General features: G+C 43.8%; 1 protein-coding gene across 2 annotated transcripts in view; it reads right to left on the reverse strand.

Annotated features, from left to right (window-relative positions):
- Positions 1-16,741, reverse strand: part of JADE3 (jade family PHD finger 3) — an 82,817-nt gene that overhangs the window by 36,048 nt on the left and 30,028 nt on the right. For both annotated transcript variants that reach the window (XM_075916151.1, XM_075916158.1), the window contains 2 exons: positions 3,591-3,650; positions 2,270-2,352 (listed from right to left, as the gene is read on the reverse strand). In XM_075916151.1, coding sequence (XP_075772266.1) covers positions 2,270-2,352; positions 3,591-3,639 — 132 coding nt within the window. In that variant the 5' untranslated portion in view covers positions 3,640-3,650. The remainder of the gene's footprint in view (positions 1-2,269; positions 2,353-3,590; positions 3,651-16,741) is intronic.

The following is a 16,741-nucleotide window of genomic DNA, read 5'->3' on the forward strand; positions in this document are numbered from 1 at the left end:
GCAGCATGGCTCATGGAACAGGTGATAGTAGTAGAAGTTACCACATGAGGTGAAACTCAAATTTACATCTTAATAGGACTAAACTGAGGGGAGAGGAGGGGAGAGGGAGAACAAATAATCTCCATTCAAGAATATTAAAGTAACTGCCACATGAAATGGCAAAGGCCTATAGCAAGGATTTCTAATGAATCTATAAGCTGGGGACATATGCTATGCCTGGAGAATTGCCAATACTGTCCCTATTTTCAAAGAGGGGAAAAAAGTGACCTGGGAAATTACAGGCCTGTTAGTTTTATCTGACTTGTATGCAAGGTCTTGGAACAAAATTTTGAAAGACAAAATAGTGAAGGATGAAGTAGTTAATGGTAATTGACAGGGCTCGACAATCGCAGCGAAAGCCATTTGCCAGCCCCGCACCGCGCATGCGCGAGACCCGCACTGCGCATGATAAGGCGAGTAGATAAGCGTATATGTCAAGCCCTAGCAATTGAGATAAAATAGAACATGCTTTTATAAGAGGCAGACCACACCAGACTAGCCTGATGATCGCCTTTGAGAAAATAACTGATTTTTTTAGATAAAGGGAATGCAGTAGACCTAATGTACCTGGATTTCAGAAAGGAATTTGATACCATTCCACATGGGAAGTTACTAAATTGGAAAAGGGGATTAAGAAAAGAAATGAAAGATGGATAAAGAACTGGCTAAAGGGGAAACTACAAAGGGTCATCCTGAACTGTGAGGCTGGAGTAAAGTTCCTCTGGGATCAGTCTTGGGATTTGTCTTATTTAATTTTAGGAAAACATAGCACACATTTCAGACACTGCTCTTTCCCAACAAACCAAGTACAATAAGCCGAACTTAATAAAGGGACCTGCACCTGATCTTGAATTCTCAGGACAGGCAAACAGACATTCAAAAAACAGTCAGCATTTCATTGTGTGTGCTCCCCTGCATACATTTTCCTGGCTCTAGACATTTATAGGACTCCTATCTCAACAATATCCAGGTGACTAAAAAGCGTACACTGCTACCTTGAGCCATGAATCTCTGGTTTAAAGAGACAAAACACTTTCCCCATAGTGTCAGTTCACACTTCCCTCAGCTAACAGTAATCACAGGTGCATATGGTCATTTGTGATTTTTTCAGGGAGGCTTTTTTGGAGAATGCTTGGGAGTCAGAGGTGGCACAAGACTGGCAACAGAGATACGGTTCTCTCATGTCAAAGAGTCTGAAGTAAACGCCTCAAAGAAAAAAGTGTCAAGATTTAGTAATGCTTCCAAAATAGGGGGAAACTTGGCCATTAGTGACTAAGCCCCACATACAATGGCCAAGCTGTCATGGTAAATACTTGTAGGATGACTGACATACTGCACTATCACTTGCAGGCTAATGTGCATGAAGCTACTCTCAACTATGGCAGGCTCTGGAGTGTGGTTCTCCAGCATATACGCCTCAGGTGAAAGAAGGCTGATCAGATGTCTTGATATTAATCAGGACCCCTTGGATATTAGAGGCTGTGTCTTATATAGACAACCTATTACTCCCTCCTCTATCCCAATTTTTCCACACACTTACTATTTGGTCACCCTTTGGTGACAGAGGGAGAAAGGAGTCTGTATTCCGTGGTCTGTGCTATGGGGTCAATTCTCTTCAGAGGCAGAATTAGGGCTCCCTATTGTGTATGCTCATGCTTTCCCAGACGCCACCATTTGGTACAAAGTGGAGTTTTGTGAAAGGGAACAGAGTTCTGTGCCAGATAGGAGAGGAAAGAGGCCTGTGTCTAGAAATGGGTTTTCTGACTTGCAAAGGTTGGGTACATGTGTGTGAAGTGGGGAGGGGCATGCCCTGACACTGGGAAAGTAAGGTGAGAGGTTAAGAATGTGGAAGTGTTTCATTCTGTAGAAGGCATTCCTGCCCCATGGCAGCCAGCCTTATAACAAGACAAATAAACACACACAACTTCTCTAGCACCACACCCTTGAACCAGAAATGTTTCTATTTCATTTCAAAATAGTATCAAACTTCCAAGACGACTGAGGCAGGTCACCTCTTTCTCTACAGCACCACCAATCCTTTTGGGCCCCAACAATGCCATTCAAACATCTCATTTGTGGATTGAGTGCATACAATTTCACTTGAGAGATTTTACAGTTTACAGGATCACCTCTCTTCCTCAAGCTCATAGTCTAAAGCTCAGAGACAAAAAATGCACACATTACAAAATAATCAGATTACCACAAACTAAATTTAACCACATGTTCTCACCTCAGCAGGTTTCTTTTGTTCATTTCCTGGAGTTTTCGATTTGCTCCTGTATTTGGAACAGGAGGAAAAGGAAGTGGAAGGACCTATTGAAGAAAAAAAAAAATAGTTTAGTTGTAACCCACTGAATTTCACACGTTTCCTCAACATATTGCAAGGCACTACAGACTTGAATCATCTTTCTGGGCCAGCTATATAAACTCATGAAGTCTGAGACTAGGCTGACGTCAGACTTACAATAAGTCTAGTTTCAGAAGGAATAAGTGAAAAAGTAATCACTGGAGTATTCTGTGCTCTGCCTGATACACACCAGGTGTGAGCAAAGAGGACAATTATGCAGATCCTTTCCCTTTCTACCCAATGCAGTCAATACTGGAGAGATCAAGAGTATAGGAGGTCCCAGAGAGTTTAGAGAATCAAGATGGTGTTAAACTGAAGTACAGAGATGCAGTAACGGTAATTTTTGTGTACGTTTTTAAGAAGATTCTGGATTAATATATGACATATCATGTTTCCATGAACCATAAATGCAACATAAGCTACTTCTAATGTCAGAGACTTCTGTAATGCTTAACAAAAAGTAGATCAGTCACTGTCCTGAAGGGTTTACACAATTTGATCTAGGGCTTCTGGATTCACATCTTGGTGTCTTGAAGGAAAAGACACAAAAATATAAATGAATGAAGTGTGCGCCAAGGAAGTTAAGACAAAGTTTAAGGCATTTGGTAGATATCTTCTCCATTTAGAGCTCAATCCTGCAAGCTAATCCTCATGGGTAGAATCTTGCATCCGTGTGGAGCCCAAGTGCCATTTATATAAAAGCTAAGAAAAATATGCCCCACTTATCTCTAGTAACTCAAGTGCAAAAATATCTTAAAGTGAAGCATTTTAAGATAACTAACTACATGCATTCCTCCCACAAACAGTTCTTTACCCTTACAATTTTTTTCCACTGAGGCTCTGACTATGCACATAGATCAGCTTACAGAATTAGGCCTCCTAATACACAGTACACACAAAAAATATTTGACTACATCCAATTTCCCTGTGTTATGGAATTTTCTCTGAAAAGGAAAGATGTACACATTTATGTTTTAATTCTGCTCAGGAATCAAATTCTCTTCCTGAAATTATCAGGCATTGTAATATCATCTCTAACAGAATTCGAAAATACTTGAAATCTAGAAAAAGCAAGAGAGGAAAGGAAATGAAACTTTCTTTTTTTTTTTTTTTTAATAAGAGGTATAACAGTTTGGCCTCAAACCACAGGAGGAAACCATGAAGGGGTGACAGGACCAAGGGAAGATTAATGCATACTACTTACTCTCATTGTCTGAACTCTCACTGGTGCTTAGATGCCTGTGGCGTTTCATCCTGACGCATCCTAAAGACAGAAAAAAAAAAGTTGATACCGTCCATTCTCCCAGGCAATGGACTTGCTTACAAACTTCCCCTCAGTTTGGGCTATGGAGGGTGTGAATAGCAGTGCACAACAAACTGCTGCACTGTAACTCTTTGTGCCCACAGCATCCACATGGCAGTTCCTCATTTGCCTCAGTTCTGTTTCAAGATGATTACATTAATAAAAATAGGAACCTTTTCATTTGCATCTGCGGCATTAACTTCAGTGCACACTGCAATTCACAACCACATAGTTGAGTGGCGTTTTGTACTGGTGACCACTTTCACATAACAAGCCTCTCACTGTGCCCCCCTTTAAATATATAAAAAGTGTCCGCAAGTTCTAAGACATTATAAATGCTGGAGGCAAAGTAGGATTTGAGGTGGAGGCTGACAGCTCAGAATGCCCCCCATGTAATATCCTCGTGAACTCCCAAAATATCCAGACACCAAGTTTGAGAACCCCTGCCATAGTCTAAACTGCAGGGCAGCAGAGAGATACTCAAAGTATCTGTGGATCCTGCTAGTTCATAGACGGCTAGTCGCAGACAAGAGAGGATTTCTCCTAATAGTTTTTACCAGTATGTAAATACCTTGTGATCTAGCAATAGTTAATCACAAACAAAATGCTGGGGCCAGGCACACAGTGCTCTATTTATGAGATTTAGCCACAGAGTTAGCCACAAATAAAATGTCTCCTTCAGCCTCTTTTTAGAAGCAAGCTCAACCCGCTGATTTTCAGAGCAACACTGGTTGCTTTCTACATCCCATCTGATCAGCCAGAGGAAGAGTTGCCATGGTGGCAGTTGCTAGTCGAGTGGGTAGAAGTGCAGAAATAAGATAGTACTGGAGTACGAGGGGGAGACACATGTTAAATGGTTAACTGGTATGCTTACCGGTTAACCAGTTGACCAGCCCTGGACAGAAAGATCTGCTGGGTAGCCAGACGAGCTGAGCAGGAACAGCTCTGGCCACAAAGGGGCTTGTGGGCTGAACAACAAGACCCACTGGTCAGACTGCAAGGCCTAAGGTTACATGGTTAACCATTCTTATGTAACCAGTTAGCCATTTTAACATCTCTAGTAAAAATCACCTTTAGAAAAAAGAATTCACGATTGTATGAGTATGTGGGGGTAGATTTTAAATTGGGGTATTCAGACAACACTGAAGTCTAGTCATTCAAATGGTTACACAAGAGCTTTATTTTAAAAGTAAGCTTACATGCCAAAAGTGCCCTTTCAAACGTCTGAAAAGCGACAAGGTGTCAATAATAATTTTATGACAGCATTGCTGGTTTCATAACCAACATTTGGAACGCTGATATTTAAAAAGATTAAAAGCCAAACAAAAGAAGCAGAGCAGAAGAAAAATCGGACCCAAAAATAGAGAGGAAAGAATTAGTTAAAGTACTGTATCTGACATTCCAATCGAAGTGTCAGCATGAATCCATTTAGATTTTTACAGGTCTATATGCCCCCCTGTAATAAAGATATAACAGTTGACTGAAGCCATAGCCTTCTCACAAAATTAAATGCTTTTGACATCTAAACTGGGAATCTGCACCTCTGTATCCTAATTCTTCACCAAGCTAACTGAAAGGCAACTGCTCCATATTAAATGTTTGTCATACCAGAACTGCTTGTCCATACTGTAAGCTTATTTTTAAATTAAAGTAGTGTTTACAGGAAGAAAGTTTTAAAACGATTAGCACAGTTTGATTCAGATGAAAACTTATCAATGGTTCTTGGGATTTTCCTTGAGATAAAGCTCCCTGTTATCTGGAAATCCTGTTTAGAAGACTTTGAAGATACCACGTTGGGATTTATAGAAATATTTCCAGTGAAATTGTTATATTACTCAAAATCTCCATTAGTTTTCAGTTTAAGGGTTTTGTAGCAAGGGGGCATGGCCTCCAAAAGCAACAGGAGGGGTGGTCAATTACACCTTGCCGGGAGAAGTCAGGCTACCCATCGCCACTACCGGAAGGAGGAGATCAGAAACTACAGAAGGCGGGCTCTGAAGCTTAATCAGGCTGCATCTGGCAAAGGGGGCTGGGGGGGGGGGGGGGGAGAGACACCTGAAGCAGGATGCTGAGGAGGACCTCTGTTGCCCCAAGAACTTGTCTGAGCTTCCAAAGTGTTCCATCACTCTAGACACCAAGGAGCTGCAGAGACTATCATTGGCCATGTATTCTAGGGAGACAGCGGATGACTCATGGAAGTAGGTACACCCCTCAAGAGGAGAAGCAGCTGCAGAGGGACAGCCGACAGTAGCCTGGCTGCAGTGCTGCCTGAAGACAGGTTAGTGCCATGGCTGGATTCCTCATTGACCCAATGGTGAAGCACGGTGCCACTATTCGGGCCCTGGGCTAGGGCCCAGTGAACAGGGGAGCAGGAGATCAGGACAGTTTCCTGTGAGGAGAGATTCAAATGCTGCCTAGCTGATTAGCAGAGTGCCCACAGATAAGTGGTTGTTTCTACCAGTGCACATTCAAAAATGCCTCTGCACATAAAAAAAATTATTCCACAAATGAATGGAAAAATATTAAAGAAAACATTGGCCAGGAGGCCTGTATTAGTCTACAGTTCATCAGAGCTAGGACACGAGACTACCCCGAGCTCTGCCCTGACTGAAGGCCAAAATGTCAGACTACAGGCGACCCCCGACTTAAGACTGCCTGACTTATGACCCCCCACGTTTGACCATTTTTTTCATGAGATGGCTCCTAAAAACACCCAAATTTACATCCGCAGCTCGCATTTATGACGGTGTAAAATGCAGACTCCATGCATCATTAAAAGCAAGACAACGACCAAGGAGGTACCTGAGCCTTTAGCTATCATCTCTGAAAAATCATAGAACACAGCAGAGATTCCAGAAGACTGGAAAAGGGCAAATATAGTGCCCATCTATAAAAAGGAAAATAGAAACAACCCAGATCAGTCAGTTTAACTTCTGTGCCAGGAAAGATAATGGAGCAAGTAATTAAGGAATTCATCTGCAAGCACCTGGAAGATAACATAAGTATCAGTCAGCATGGATTTGTAAAGAACAAATCGTGTCAAACCAATCTGATAGCTTTCTTTGATAAGATAACAAGTCTTGTGGATAAGGGAGAAGCGGTGGATGTGGTATACCTAGACTTTAGTAAGGCATTTATGCTATCTCGCATGATCTTATCAATAAACTAGGCAAATACAACTTAGACGGGACTACTATAAGCTGGATGCATAACTGGCTGGATAACTGTTCTCAGAGAGTAGTTATTAATAGTGCACAATCCTGCTGGAAAGTCAGAACAAGAGGGGTTCCGCAGGGGTCTGTTTTGGGACCGGTTCTGTTAAATATATTTATCAACAATTTAGATATTGGCATAGAGAGAACGCTTATTAACTTTGCAGATGATACCAAGCTGGGACTGATTGCAACTGCTTTGGAGGATAGGGTCATAATTCAAAATGATCTGGACAAATTGGAGAAATGGTCTGAGGTAAATAGGACAAATACAAAGTACTCCAACTCCACTTAGGAAGGAACAATCAGTCTCACACATACAGAATGGAAAGTGACTGTCTAGGAAAGAATACTGCAGAAAGGGATCTAGGGGTCATAGTAGATCACAAGTTAAATATGAGTCAGTGTGACGCTGTTGCAAAAAAAGCAAACATGATTCTGGGATGCATTAACAGGTATGTTGTGAGCAAGACACGAGAAGTCATTCTTCCGCTCTACTCTGCACTGATAAGGCCTCTGTTGGAGTATTGTGTCCAGTTCTGGGCACCACATTTCAAGAAAGATGTGGAGAAACTGGAGAAGGTCCAGAGAAAGGCAACAAGAATGATTAAAGGTCTAGAGAACATGATCTATGAAGGAAGACAAAGAACTGGGCTTGTTTAGTTTGGAAAGGAGAAGACAGAGGAGACATGATAGCAGTCTTCAGGTATCTAAAAGGGTGTCACAAGGAGGAGGGAGAAAAATTGTTCTCCTTGGCCTCTGAGGTTAGGATAAGAAGCAATGAGCTTAAACTGCAGCAGGGGAGATTTAGGTTGGACATTAGGAAAAACTTCGTAAGTGTCAGGGTGGTTAAACACTGAAATAAGTGGCCTAGGGAGGTTCTGGAATCGCCATTACTGGAGATATTTAAGAGCAGGTTAGACAGACATCTATTGGGGAAGGTCTAGACAGTACTGGGTCCTGCCATGAGGGCAAGGGACTGGACTTGACCTCTCGAGGTCCCTTCCAGTATTAGTGTTCTAGGATTCTATGATGATCTCAAAACAGGAAACACACAAGGTCAGACTCGCCAGTCTGCAGCTGCTGCTTGAACTGCACATGCCTCTTCCACATCAGTCTTCACTTTTTTGTTATTTTTGTGCATTATTTGAACTACTTAGTTTAGTTTTCCTCTATTTCCATAGTCAATTTTGGTATTTTTAGGGTATGAAATGGGTTTCCAGGAATGGAACCGCCATTTATAACATTGCGCCTATGGGTAATAAGGGTTCGATTTATGACGGCTTGACTTACAACAATTCTCCAGGAACCAATTAGGTCGTAAGTGCAGGGGTCACCGGTACATGGTATGCACTCTGCCCAAGGGCGTGGGCCCCTAAACTATTCACTACTCTGCCCTTCCTGAGGTCAGAGCTCTTACATTGGTTTGTGTACAATACTGTTTGGTACCCTTCCCTGACTTAGGGCTTGACTCCCTGATTGACTATTCTGCCCTGTTGGAGAGCCAAAGCCCTAGATTTAATGGAGGCTCCCTCTTGCCTGAAACTTGATCCCCTCTCCCCAGCCAGATTACTGCACAGCCCCACTTAGAGATCCTGGACACCCAGGATTTCCCATTTTTCCATACTGCCCCTAGCAAAATAAGATACCAAGGGAACATGGCAGCCTTCCATGATTGACAGGGAGAGACAACCATACACTCTTACAGGCCTGAATTCTTAATAAAATGGTTTGAGTGGTTGCTGCTGGTTTTGATTTGACATTCAGTTGAGCTTTTAAGCTATTATTACAGGTGCTAAAATTTTAGTATTAGTTATAAATCTATATTGATATACAGTGATAAAACCGCCTTAAGTGCTATGAACTTAGCCATTTAAAGAGCGCAACAAAGAATTGCCTCAACAGGTTAAGTGTGTCAAGGGATAGCACTAGAACAGAGATAATACACAAAGGCTAGATTGGCATGTCTGCATTTGGAAAAGTTAGTAGATAAATACCAAAATTTAATTGTGGCTTATATAGAGAGCTGGAATGGCAAACAATAGCTACTTTAATTTACAGATCTACGGAAAGGAAAGAAAGCATCTAAAATCTAAAGTGTTTTGCACAAATTGAAAACGATGTAGTTAAATAGGGTTTTTTTTAAAACCTATTAAGTTTATGGAGCATTCTTATAGTTCAGACACTGGATGTACACCTCCATTCCAACCTGCATTTAAAGGTCATTGCTCAAAAGACAACTTTCCTAGGATAGCAATATTGTTACATTCCAGTCTGAGCCCAGCAATAACTATAAATACAAAAACCATGAGCAAAAAATTCGGCACAAAATGCCATACGGGTGAAATATCCAGACTGACTGACATGTATCTAACAGGTCAGAACTCCCGCGCATTTTACACACCAGCATATTGAAATACAATATAAGCCCAAGAGTTCTAGTATGAGCTTGGTAGGAACTTGTTCTCATGTACTCTATAACTCAAGCTACACACTGCATGGATTGTTCTCTGAGGAAGACTATTTCTAAGAAAGATAGTATCCCTCCTTGATAGTTCTATCTGAGCTCTCAGAGAGAGACCACCTAATCAGTTCCAAGACTCTAATCAGTTGCAAAATGTGCAAGTGCAGAGCAATTTCAGAATGGTAAGTCGAAACGCTGCATCAGAAGATGCATTTAAATGCAAATTTGAATGACCACGCTGAAGTATACAGAAAAAAACCCTCAAGCCACTGGCCTTAGCAGCCTGTATGAAAGATACTCTGATCTTGGCAAGCAGAAGGCTAATAGTGTCACAGAAGAGTATGCTTTCATCCCAAAAATGTGGTAGTCTCATCTTGCTAAATAAACCTCTGAGATACGATCATCATGGCACCTGTGGGGATGCTAGAGTTTAACCGATCAATTGTTTAACCAATAAGTTAATGTGTATCAGCTGAACTCAGCCAGCTTCCAAGGAGGCAGCTTCGCTGCAGCAGTGAAGCCTCCTCCTTGGGAGCCTGGCTGCTAAGCTAAGCTTTATACTGCAGAGACTGCAGCATGTGTACCCATATATCCCGTAAACATTTTAGCAGATATGCTGTTACCATATTGAACAATTTAACATCCCTAGTCACCAGGAAAATCCACAGTCACACACTCTAAGATTCAATTGTGTATGATTCTTGAGATCTAAGAGTGACTTTGGGGGCAGACTAAGCAGAAAACAAGGGCCCTCCATTTTAAAAAAGTTTAATTCTCCTCACCAAAAAAGCTACCATGGACTTTGTCTCTAGAATAAGGAAACAAAGAAGAATCCAAGCTTTGAATGGTTGATTTATCAAATCATTCAATAGCAGGCTAAAATTCTATGAACAAAGGAGGCAATGCATCAGCGGATCTAAAAACAAATCTAGGAAACTCCACATTTCCTAAAGCCTTTGAAAAGGGAGTCAGATCCTTTACTACTGAGTGCCTGCATCTCAGATGGATTAGCTCAGCCTTTTTGGCAAAATCCCCCTGAAAATAAAGTCCACCTAAATGTGGCAATGCATTAGGGTTTTCCTACCTATATTTGCCGACACATCCTCTGAGAAAGGTATACTGCAATAGGTCAAAACAGAATAACAATTCAGTGAAGTACTGTCTCTCCCCCTCCAACAGGCCTCTTGAAAATTATACCATGAACACAGGTAAAGCAACATCCTACGCAAGCATTAGACTGCACTCTTTAGTGAAGCTGTTCATTATAAAAATCTCTCCTTTACAGACCATACATCCTTGGAGCACAATGGTGTTTTAATGAACTTCTTGGTTTTGCAGGATAGCATGTTATTAACACGCCCAGTCTAAGTCAGGAGTAGGAGAGGAGAGGGTTCTGGGGAAACTTTATATTCAAGTGCTTGCCCTTCAACCACTCCCAAGTTTTCACTATCCTTCCTCAGCAGGGACATGTGGAGTAGTCTCGTAAAAAACACCAACTCAGAATCAAAAGGATTCAACAGTACTGTGGAAGTATACACAATGAAATAATTGGAACAAAATGTTATAATGACCAGAATATGTGAAGACTGCTACGCTAGGTCCCACTCTGTATAAAAAGCTGAAATTGGCCTCAAAGTGGTGAAAAGCTGAGGCCATGATAGAAACACCTTATCCTTTTGGATATATCAGTAAACCTACAAAGGAAGAAATCAAGATGATCATTTTGCGAGTAACTATACTCACCACCTTCAAAGCACACCTAGATGCTTGCTACTGCTAACGTGGCTTCTAATTCAGAGACAGAGTGTGAGTTATCTATGCATGGGGTTGTGGCCTGCATTTACAGACTTCTATTGTTTCAGTCACGACCCATTTCTGCCAAAGGAAAATGGTCAAAGAAAAAAGCCTAAAATCTAGGTAACAATTGGGGCCCACCACATTTAGTCCACAGTAAATGCAGTTCTTGCACACCAAGTGACCGGACCATCAATTCTGTTGAAGCCATCTAGACTAGTGACGTTAAAATGCATTTATGTTGGCAAACGCAACTGCTGAAATTTCCAGCAGTTAACATGTTTACACAGGAGCAGGAGGCAGCAAGGCAACTCCCACCTGACCCCCTGTGGTGCTACCTCTAATAAAGCATTTTTTTTATGTCCTCCATTTTGATTTCCTCTTTAAGATGGTAGCCAGTCTCCTGGTCACCATCTCCTGTCAGAAAAGAGCAGGAAAAAGAAAAGGTGGGAAAATGGATCGCATGACTCTAACCTGCCTGGTAACCAGAGGATTCATAAGGGGTGTTCACCTCCCCCTCAGGGCTCTGTGTGTTATCCGCACAACCCAGCGGTGCTAGAGTGACAGCTAGCAGGCTGTTTGGCTTAGTAGGCAGTCTGGGCAAAAGCCAGCCTGGTTGCTGACAGCCCTTTGTAGTGCAGCAATCCAGTTACACAGTCGTAATGACTGCTAGCACAGGGATTATTTGTTTTTAATTAGGGAGCCTGCAGCAGGGCCAGTCAGACACACACGCATACATACCAACATGTCTTCTAGTCTGCACACTGCACGCAGGACGGTGCGTCAAGTATAGAAGAAAGGAAGAAAGAAGATCAGACACAAGAAGACTACCTACGTACCTAGTCTCTGCAATTCCATCCTGTGACTGCTTGTTCCCTTTCCTCAGTCTGAAGATGTTCACTTACCTCTCTTCTCTGGACACTGTAGTAGGATTGTTTAGACTATTCCTATTACGGGTTCTGGCCTAACGCCAGGTTTCATTTGGAACAAATGGATTCATGCTTGCTTTCCAAGTTCAGTATTTTGTTAAATAAAACAGTTGTTGTTCCAACTATTTTTGTTGGACTTGATTAATATACCGTGATACAGATACAGTGCAGGTGTAGCACCTGTGTTCCCATAAGCAGGATTAAGTCCTGGTTTATCAATGGGGGAAAGAATAATGTAGCACTCTGCCATTTTCGACTGTTAGATTTGTGGAGCAAACACAAAACAGTGAATCCTCTGCAGTTCTAGACCAAAATATTTTCACCTCTTATCAGAAGAGAAAGCTAAAGAGCTTGTTTTTGGCCAAGCTGAGTTTGTTAATATGTGGCCATCTGCCAGGTGATGTTAGAAAGCCTGGGCTAAAATTTAGTTTGGAGTGAGACAGATCCGGAACAGAAAAGTAAAGAGAGCAAGATTCTACATGAGCAGATTTTAATGGAGTCAGATCCTGTACTTGTATCGGTGTTTTTCTATTGTAACACATTTAGGCTGCTTTACGAGATAAGGATTCAGGCTAGGGATAGACTTAGCTTATGACATTTGCATGATTATATTTCAAACAAAGTTTACATGGGTGTTAACTGTTAAGAAAGAAAAGGACTTTTGGTGTTGTAAATATCTGAAAAAAATCCCTGTGTTAACAATTTACTATGTTTTAATTAGTAACACTGGAAGAACTTTACCATGGATCCTGTTTGTTTGACCTTTCAGTAAGAGTTGGATTCCAGACAAGTGATTGCCATTAAGTTTTAGAATTTGTTTGTGGAGCAATACTGGCATTAAGGCAAGATTTTTTCTATCTGGTAGAGTTCTGGCTCTTAGGAGTCAAGGGCCATACTAAGTAGCAGCAAGCACTAGATGTGATGCTAAGTATTTTTTAGGATAAAGACCTTATTTGCAAGCTCTTTAAAGAATGGAAGACTACAAACTCTGAAGCCATGTGTTAATGCGCTCTAGGTATGGGGACCATATTTTCTGAACCAAAATTAGGGACACATTAGCCACATCCCCTGACCCTTGTTAGTGACACCCCTGACCCCCACTAGCCACGCCCTTGGAGGTAACACTCTCGTGGTCAAGATGGACACGTGACCAGAAATAAAGTGTCATGTGACACCCCCTCCCCCCAAGAACTTTTCCCACCAATAGAGATGAGTTTGGCTCCCACCAAACCCCCCTCATGCAACAACCCTGCAATTGCATTAACCCAATTTGTGTCACATTAACTGGGGGGGAGAGGGGGGAAGGAGGGAAGAGGCTGGGGAAGTGTTCACTCTAAGTTTCCTCCCATGAGCAGAATGAATTGTGTGTTGTGCACCAGTACTGAGTTTATGTTGCTTGTTTGGATGTGCCACTGTGGTACCCAAGTTATTAATAAATATCTTATAAACCTCTACCCTTTCCCTCTGCTGCTCTGTCTCCTCCCCTTACTCCCTTAGCTCCCCTGGTGCCTGCTGCCCCCCAACCCCTCTCCCTCCTCTGTTGTCCTGACTCTTGCCCTTCTCAATGCCCTTGTGGGACCTGCCGCCCCATACCAGCCCTTCTCTCCTCGCTGTGCCCACTCCTCTAGTAGCCCCACTCTGATCACTTGAGCTACCCCTCCTCATCCCCTCTCCTAACACCTCCCTCTATACACCTGCCCTGCCTCTCTCCTCAATTTCTGGTTCCCTCCCCCCACGTGTCTGCCCTTCTGCTTCACCCCCAGAATTCTGGTACCTGCACCATCCGCCTTCCTTCACTGTCCCTTCCCCCCTTTTTCCTTGATGCCCACTCCCCCACCCACACCCTCTGCCCCAGTTCCCCTCAGGCCCCTCTGTGCCTTCACACATGACTTGCTCCATCCCCGCCTTTCTTATGCTCGCCCTTCCTTTCAACCCTTCTCCTAGCACCTCTCCTTCCCCCCAATTCCCCTCTCCTCGAATCACCCTGTCCCCTCCACCCTCCCATCCCCACTGACACCTCTCCTCCCTCCTCCTGCCCTTTTCCTCATGGTCTGCACTTGGCACCCTGGCATTTGTCTCTCCTCCACCCCTGTCCCTTGGTGCCTTCCCCTTTTTTCTCCTGCCCTGCCTTCCTCCCCTCCCCTCAGCACAAGCCCCTTCCTTTCCCACCTCCCTTTCCCCTAGTTTTCCCCCTGCCCCTCTTCCACCTTCCAGTTTGCAGGGCTGGAGTCTGTGGTTGGGCCCTAGAAGTCCCCGCAGCCCCGGCCCCAGGTGCTTCTGGGGCAGGACTGCTTGACGGGCCTGGAGCTAGGCTGCCCGCGGTGCTAATTTTACTGCAGTCCCCGCATCAGCTTTGGCTCCCATTAGCAGGAGCACGGAAGGGAGGAAGCCCCCCCAAAAACTTGGCTTGTGGAGCGCAGCTGTGTGAGCGGGTCCATGCACGGCATCTCCCCTGGCAGAGTGGGAAGGGCAGAGGGAGAAAGGGCTGTGCACAGAGCTCACAGGCAGAGCCCAAGCGCTCCCCGCTCTGCAGCGCTCCAGCCAGGCTCTGCCAGGACTCCGGTGGCAGCTCTCAAGAGCAGCTCACCAGCTCTGACCAACACCCCTCTTCCTCCGGCAGCAGCCACCTATGGATGGAGGAGGCTGGGCTGGAGGCTGCGCATGGCGGAGGCAGTCTCACAACAGGAGCGAAGGGCCATGGGGAGGTGGGGGGGGAGAAGAGGTTCATGCTGGATGGCAGCACGTGCTGCAGGGGAGCTTGGCGCTCCAGACACTGTGCGTCACTGGCAGTGGCCCAGGGGTGCCCACGCAAAGCAGCAAGGGGGCCGCTTACATGCTGGATGGAGGTGGAGTGTTGCTGCTGTGCTGCACTAGCTCTGGGTGTCTGCGAGGGTGTCCCAGAGAGGGGGGGAAAATGGCGGTGCTGTTTGTAGCCGGATCCCAACGGGTTTCCCAGGACATTTGCTGCCCTTCTTAGGACACCAGGACTGTCCCAGAAAAAGAGGGACATATGGTCATCATAGCTCTAGGGCTTCTACTCTGAGTTGGTCACAACACACACACAGTGTGAAAGTTTCAAGTCAGAACGTGTATCTGTTTTACACGTCTGTTTCACTTGCATAGCATGGATCCTAAACACTCATTTAAAATACTTATAACCAAGGCTTGACCAACGGCAGCAAAAGCCACTCGCCAGCCCCGCACTGCGCATGTGCAAGAGCCGCACTGCGAATGCGCGCGCCACCAGTAAACGGGGCGTGCGGCTGAAATCTACTTGCCACGGGCGAGTAGATTCTAGTTTGTCAAGCCCTGCTTATAACCAGGCATCCGGTGTTTTGCTTCCCTTTCTATTTTCAGTGGTTACTTGTGGCTGTGTTGCTTAATTACTTATTTTCACTGTTCTCTGTTTATGCACTGTCAAATTAAGAGTTGACATCCTAGAGAGAAACAGTGTATGCCCGAGTGAATGCCTTTTACTCTCCTTTCCATTATCAATAAATATTGTATTAATATTTGCAATAAGAGCTAGGGGTGATAGTGTGTAATTGAATAGTTGTATAACTGCATCAAATTTTAGTGGTTACACAACTCTTCAGGAGTCCCCAGGGATGGGGCCTGCAGCCAGTATGCTCCTGGTCCCGCTCCAGGGGAGCCCCCTGCCATCCCAATATTCACCTCTATCGGTGTTCCTCCATGGAATCATGCATTCCACAGAGCAGCCTCTGTCCACAGGGAACTGGGACCCGCTGTCAGAGCAGCCTCCCCTGCTGCCACCCTGCACTGCTGCCTGGGGGAGGGGGGGAAAGGAGTCAGCAGGTGGCTGGGGGGAGGGCTTTCCCCGACTCCTACAGAGACAACAGGGGAGCGAGGGGGGGGAGGAGGAAGAGATGCGTGTAGTGGACAGGATTAACTGATAAACCCAGGATTATCAGTTAATCATGTAGTAGTCTGCATGTTGACATCCCTAACGAGAGCATGACTTTCTAACTGATTCACAGATTTGTTTGGTACCTTAAAGGTGAGCTGTGTGAGAATTATATGCATGCAAGAAGGATAGTTTTGTGAACTTCAAAAGTCTGTAGCATGCTAGTGTTTTGACAGATGCTTCAGTGGAGATTCTGAAGATGTAGTGGTCTATGAAGTAGGTAGTTAAACTGGGGGCTCTGGGGCATACTTTTCATGCTTTTGCCTAATGGCCATTTCTGATTTATTTATATAGTTGTTTGCAGTAGGCCCCATTTTGGTGTTTACTAACTGGAGTTTAGAAAGGATGACAAAATACATGTAATCCAAGTGTAGTGTTAATTTTCTTTTTATTTTATATTAAAAAACTTAAGCATTGCTTCTCATTAATTCCCTTGTCTTAATATTTGTGTCTTCAATACCTACAATTTTTTTTTAATATATTATACACACGCGTAAGTATGTTTGTTTGGACTGGTGGTGTACATTCACACATTCTTTCAATATTAGTGTCGCATAGAAGAAAATTCAACACACCCAAAGACGGAAAGTTAGAGGGAACACTCATCTGTGCAAAGTGGCAGAATGTACCTATGCCCCAGAAGACCATGTCTTTCCATGTGTCCTTTGCCTTCTTGTAAGAGATCACCTCATCAACTGTTTAAAGGAAAAAGAATGCAGATACCTGCA

This window comes from Pelodiscus sinensis, chromosome 1 (assembly GCF_049634645.1).
Source record: "Pelodiscus sinensis isolate JC-2024 chromosome 1, ASM4963464v1, whole genome shotgun sequence".
NCBI lineage: Eukaryota > Metazoa > Chordata > Testudines > Trionychidae > Pelodiscus > Pelodiscus sinensis.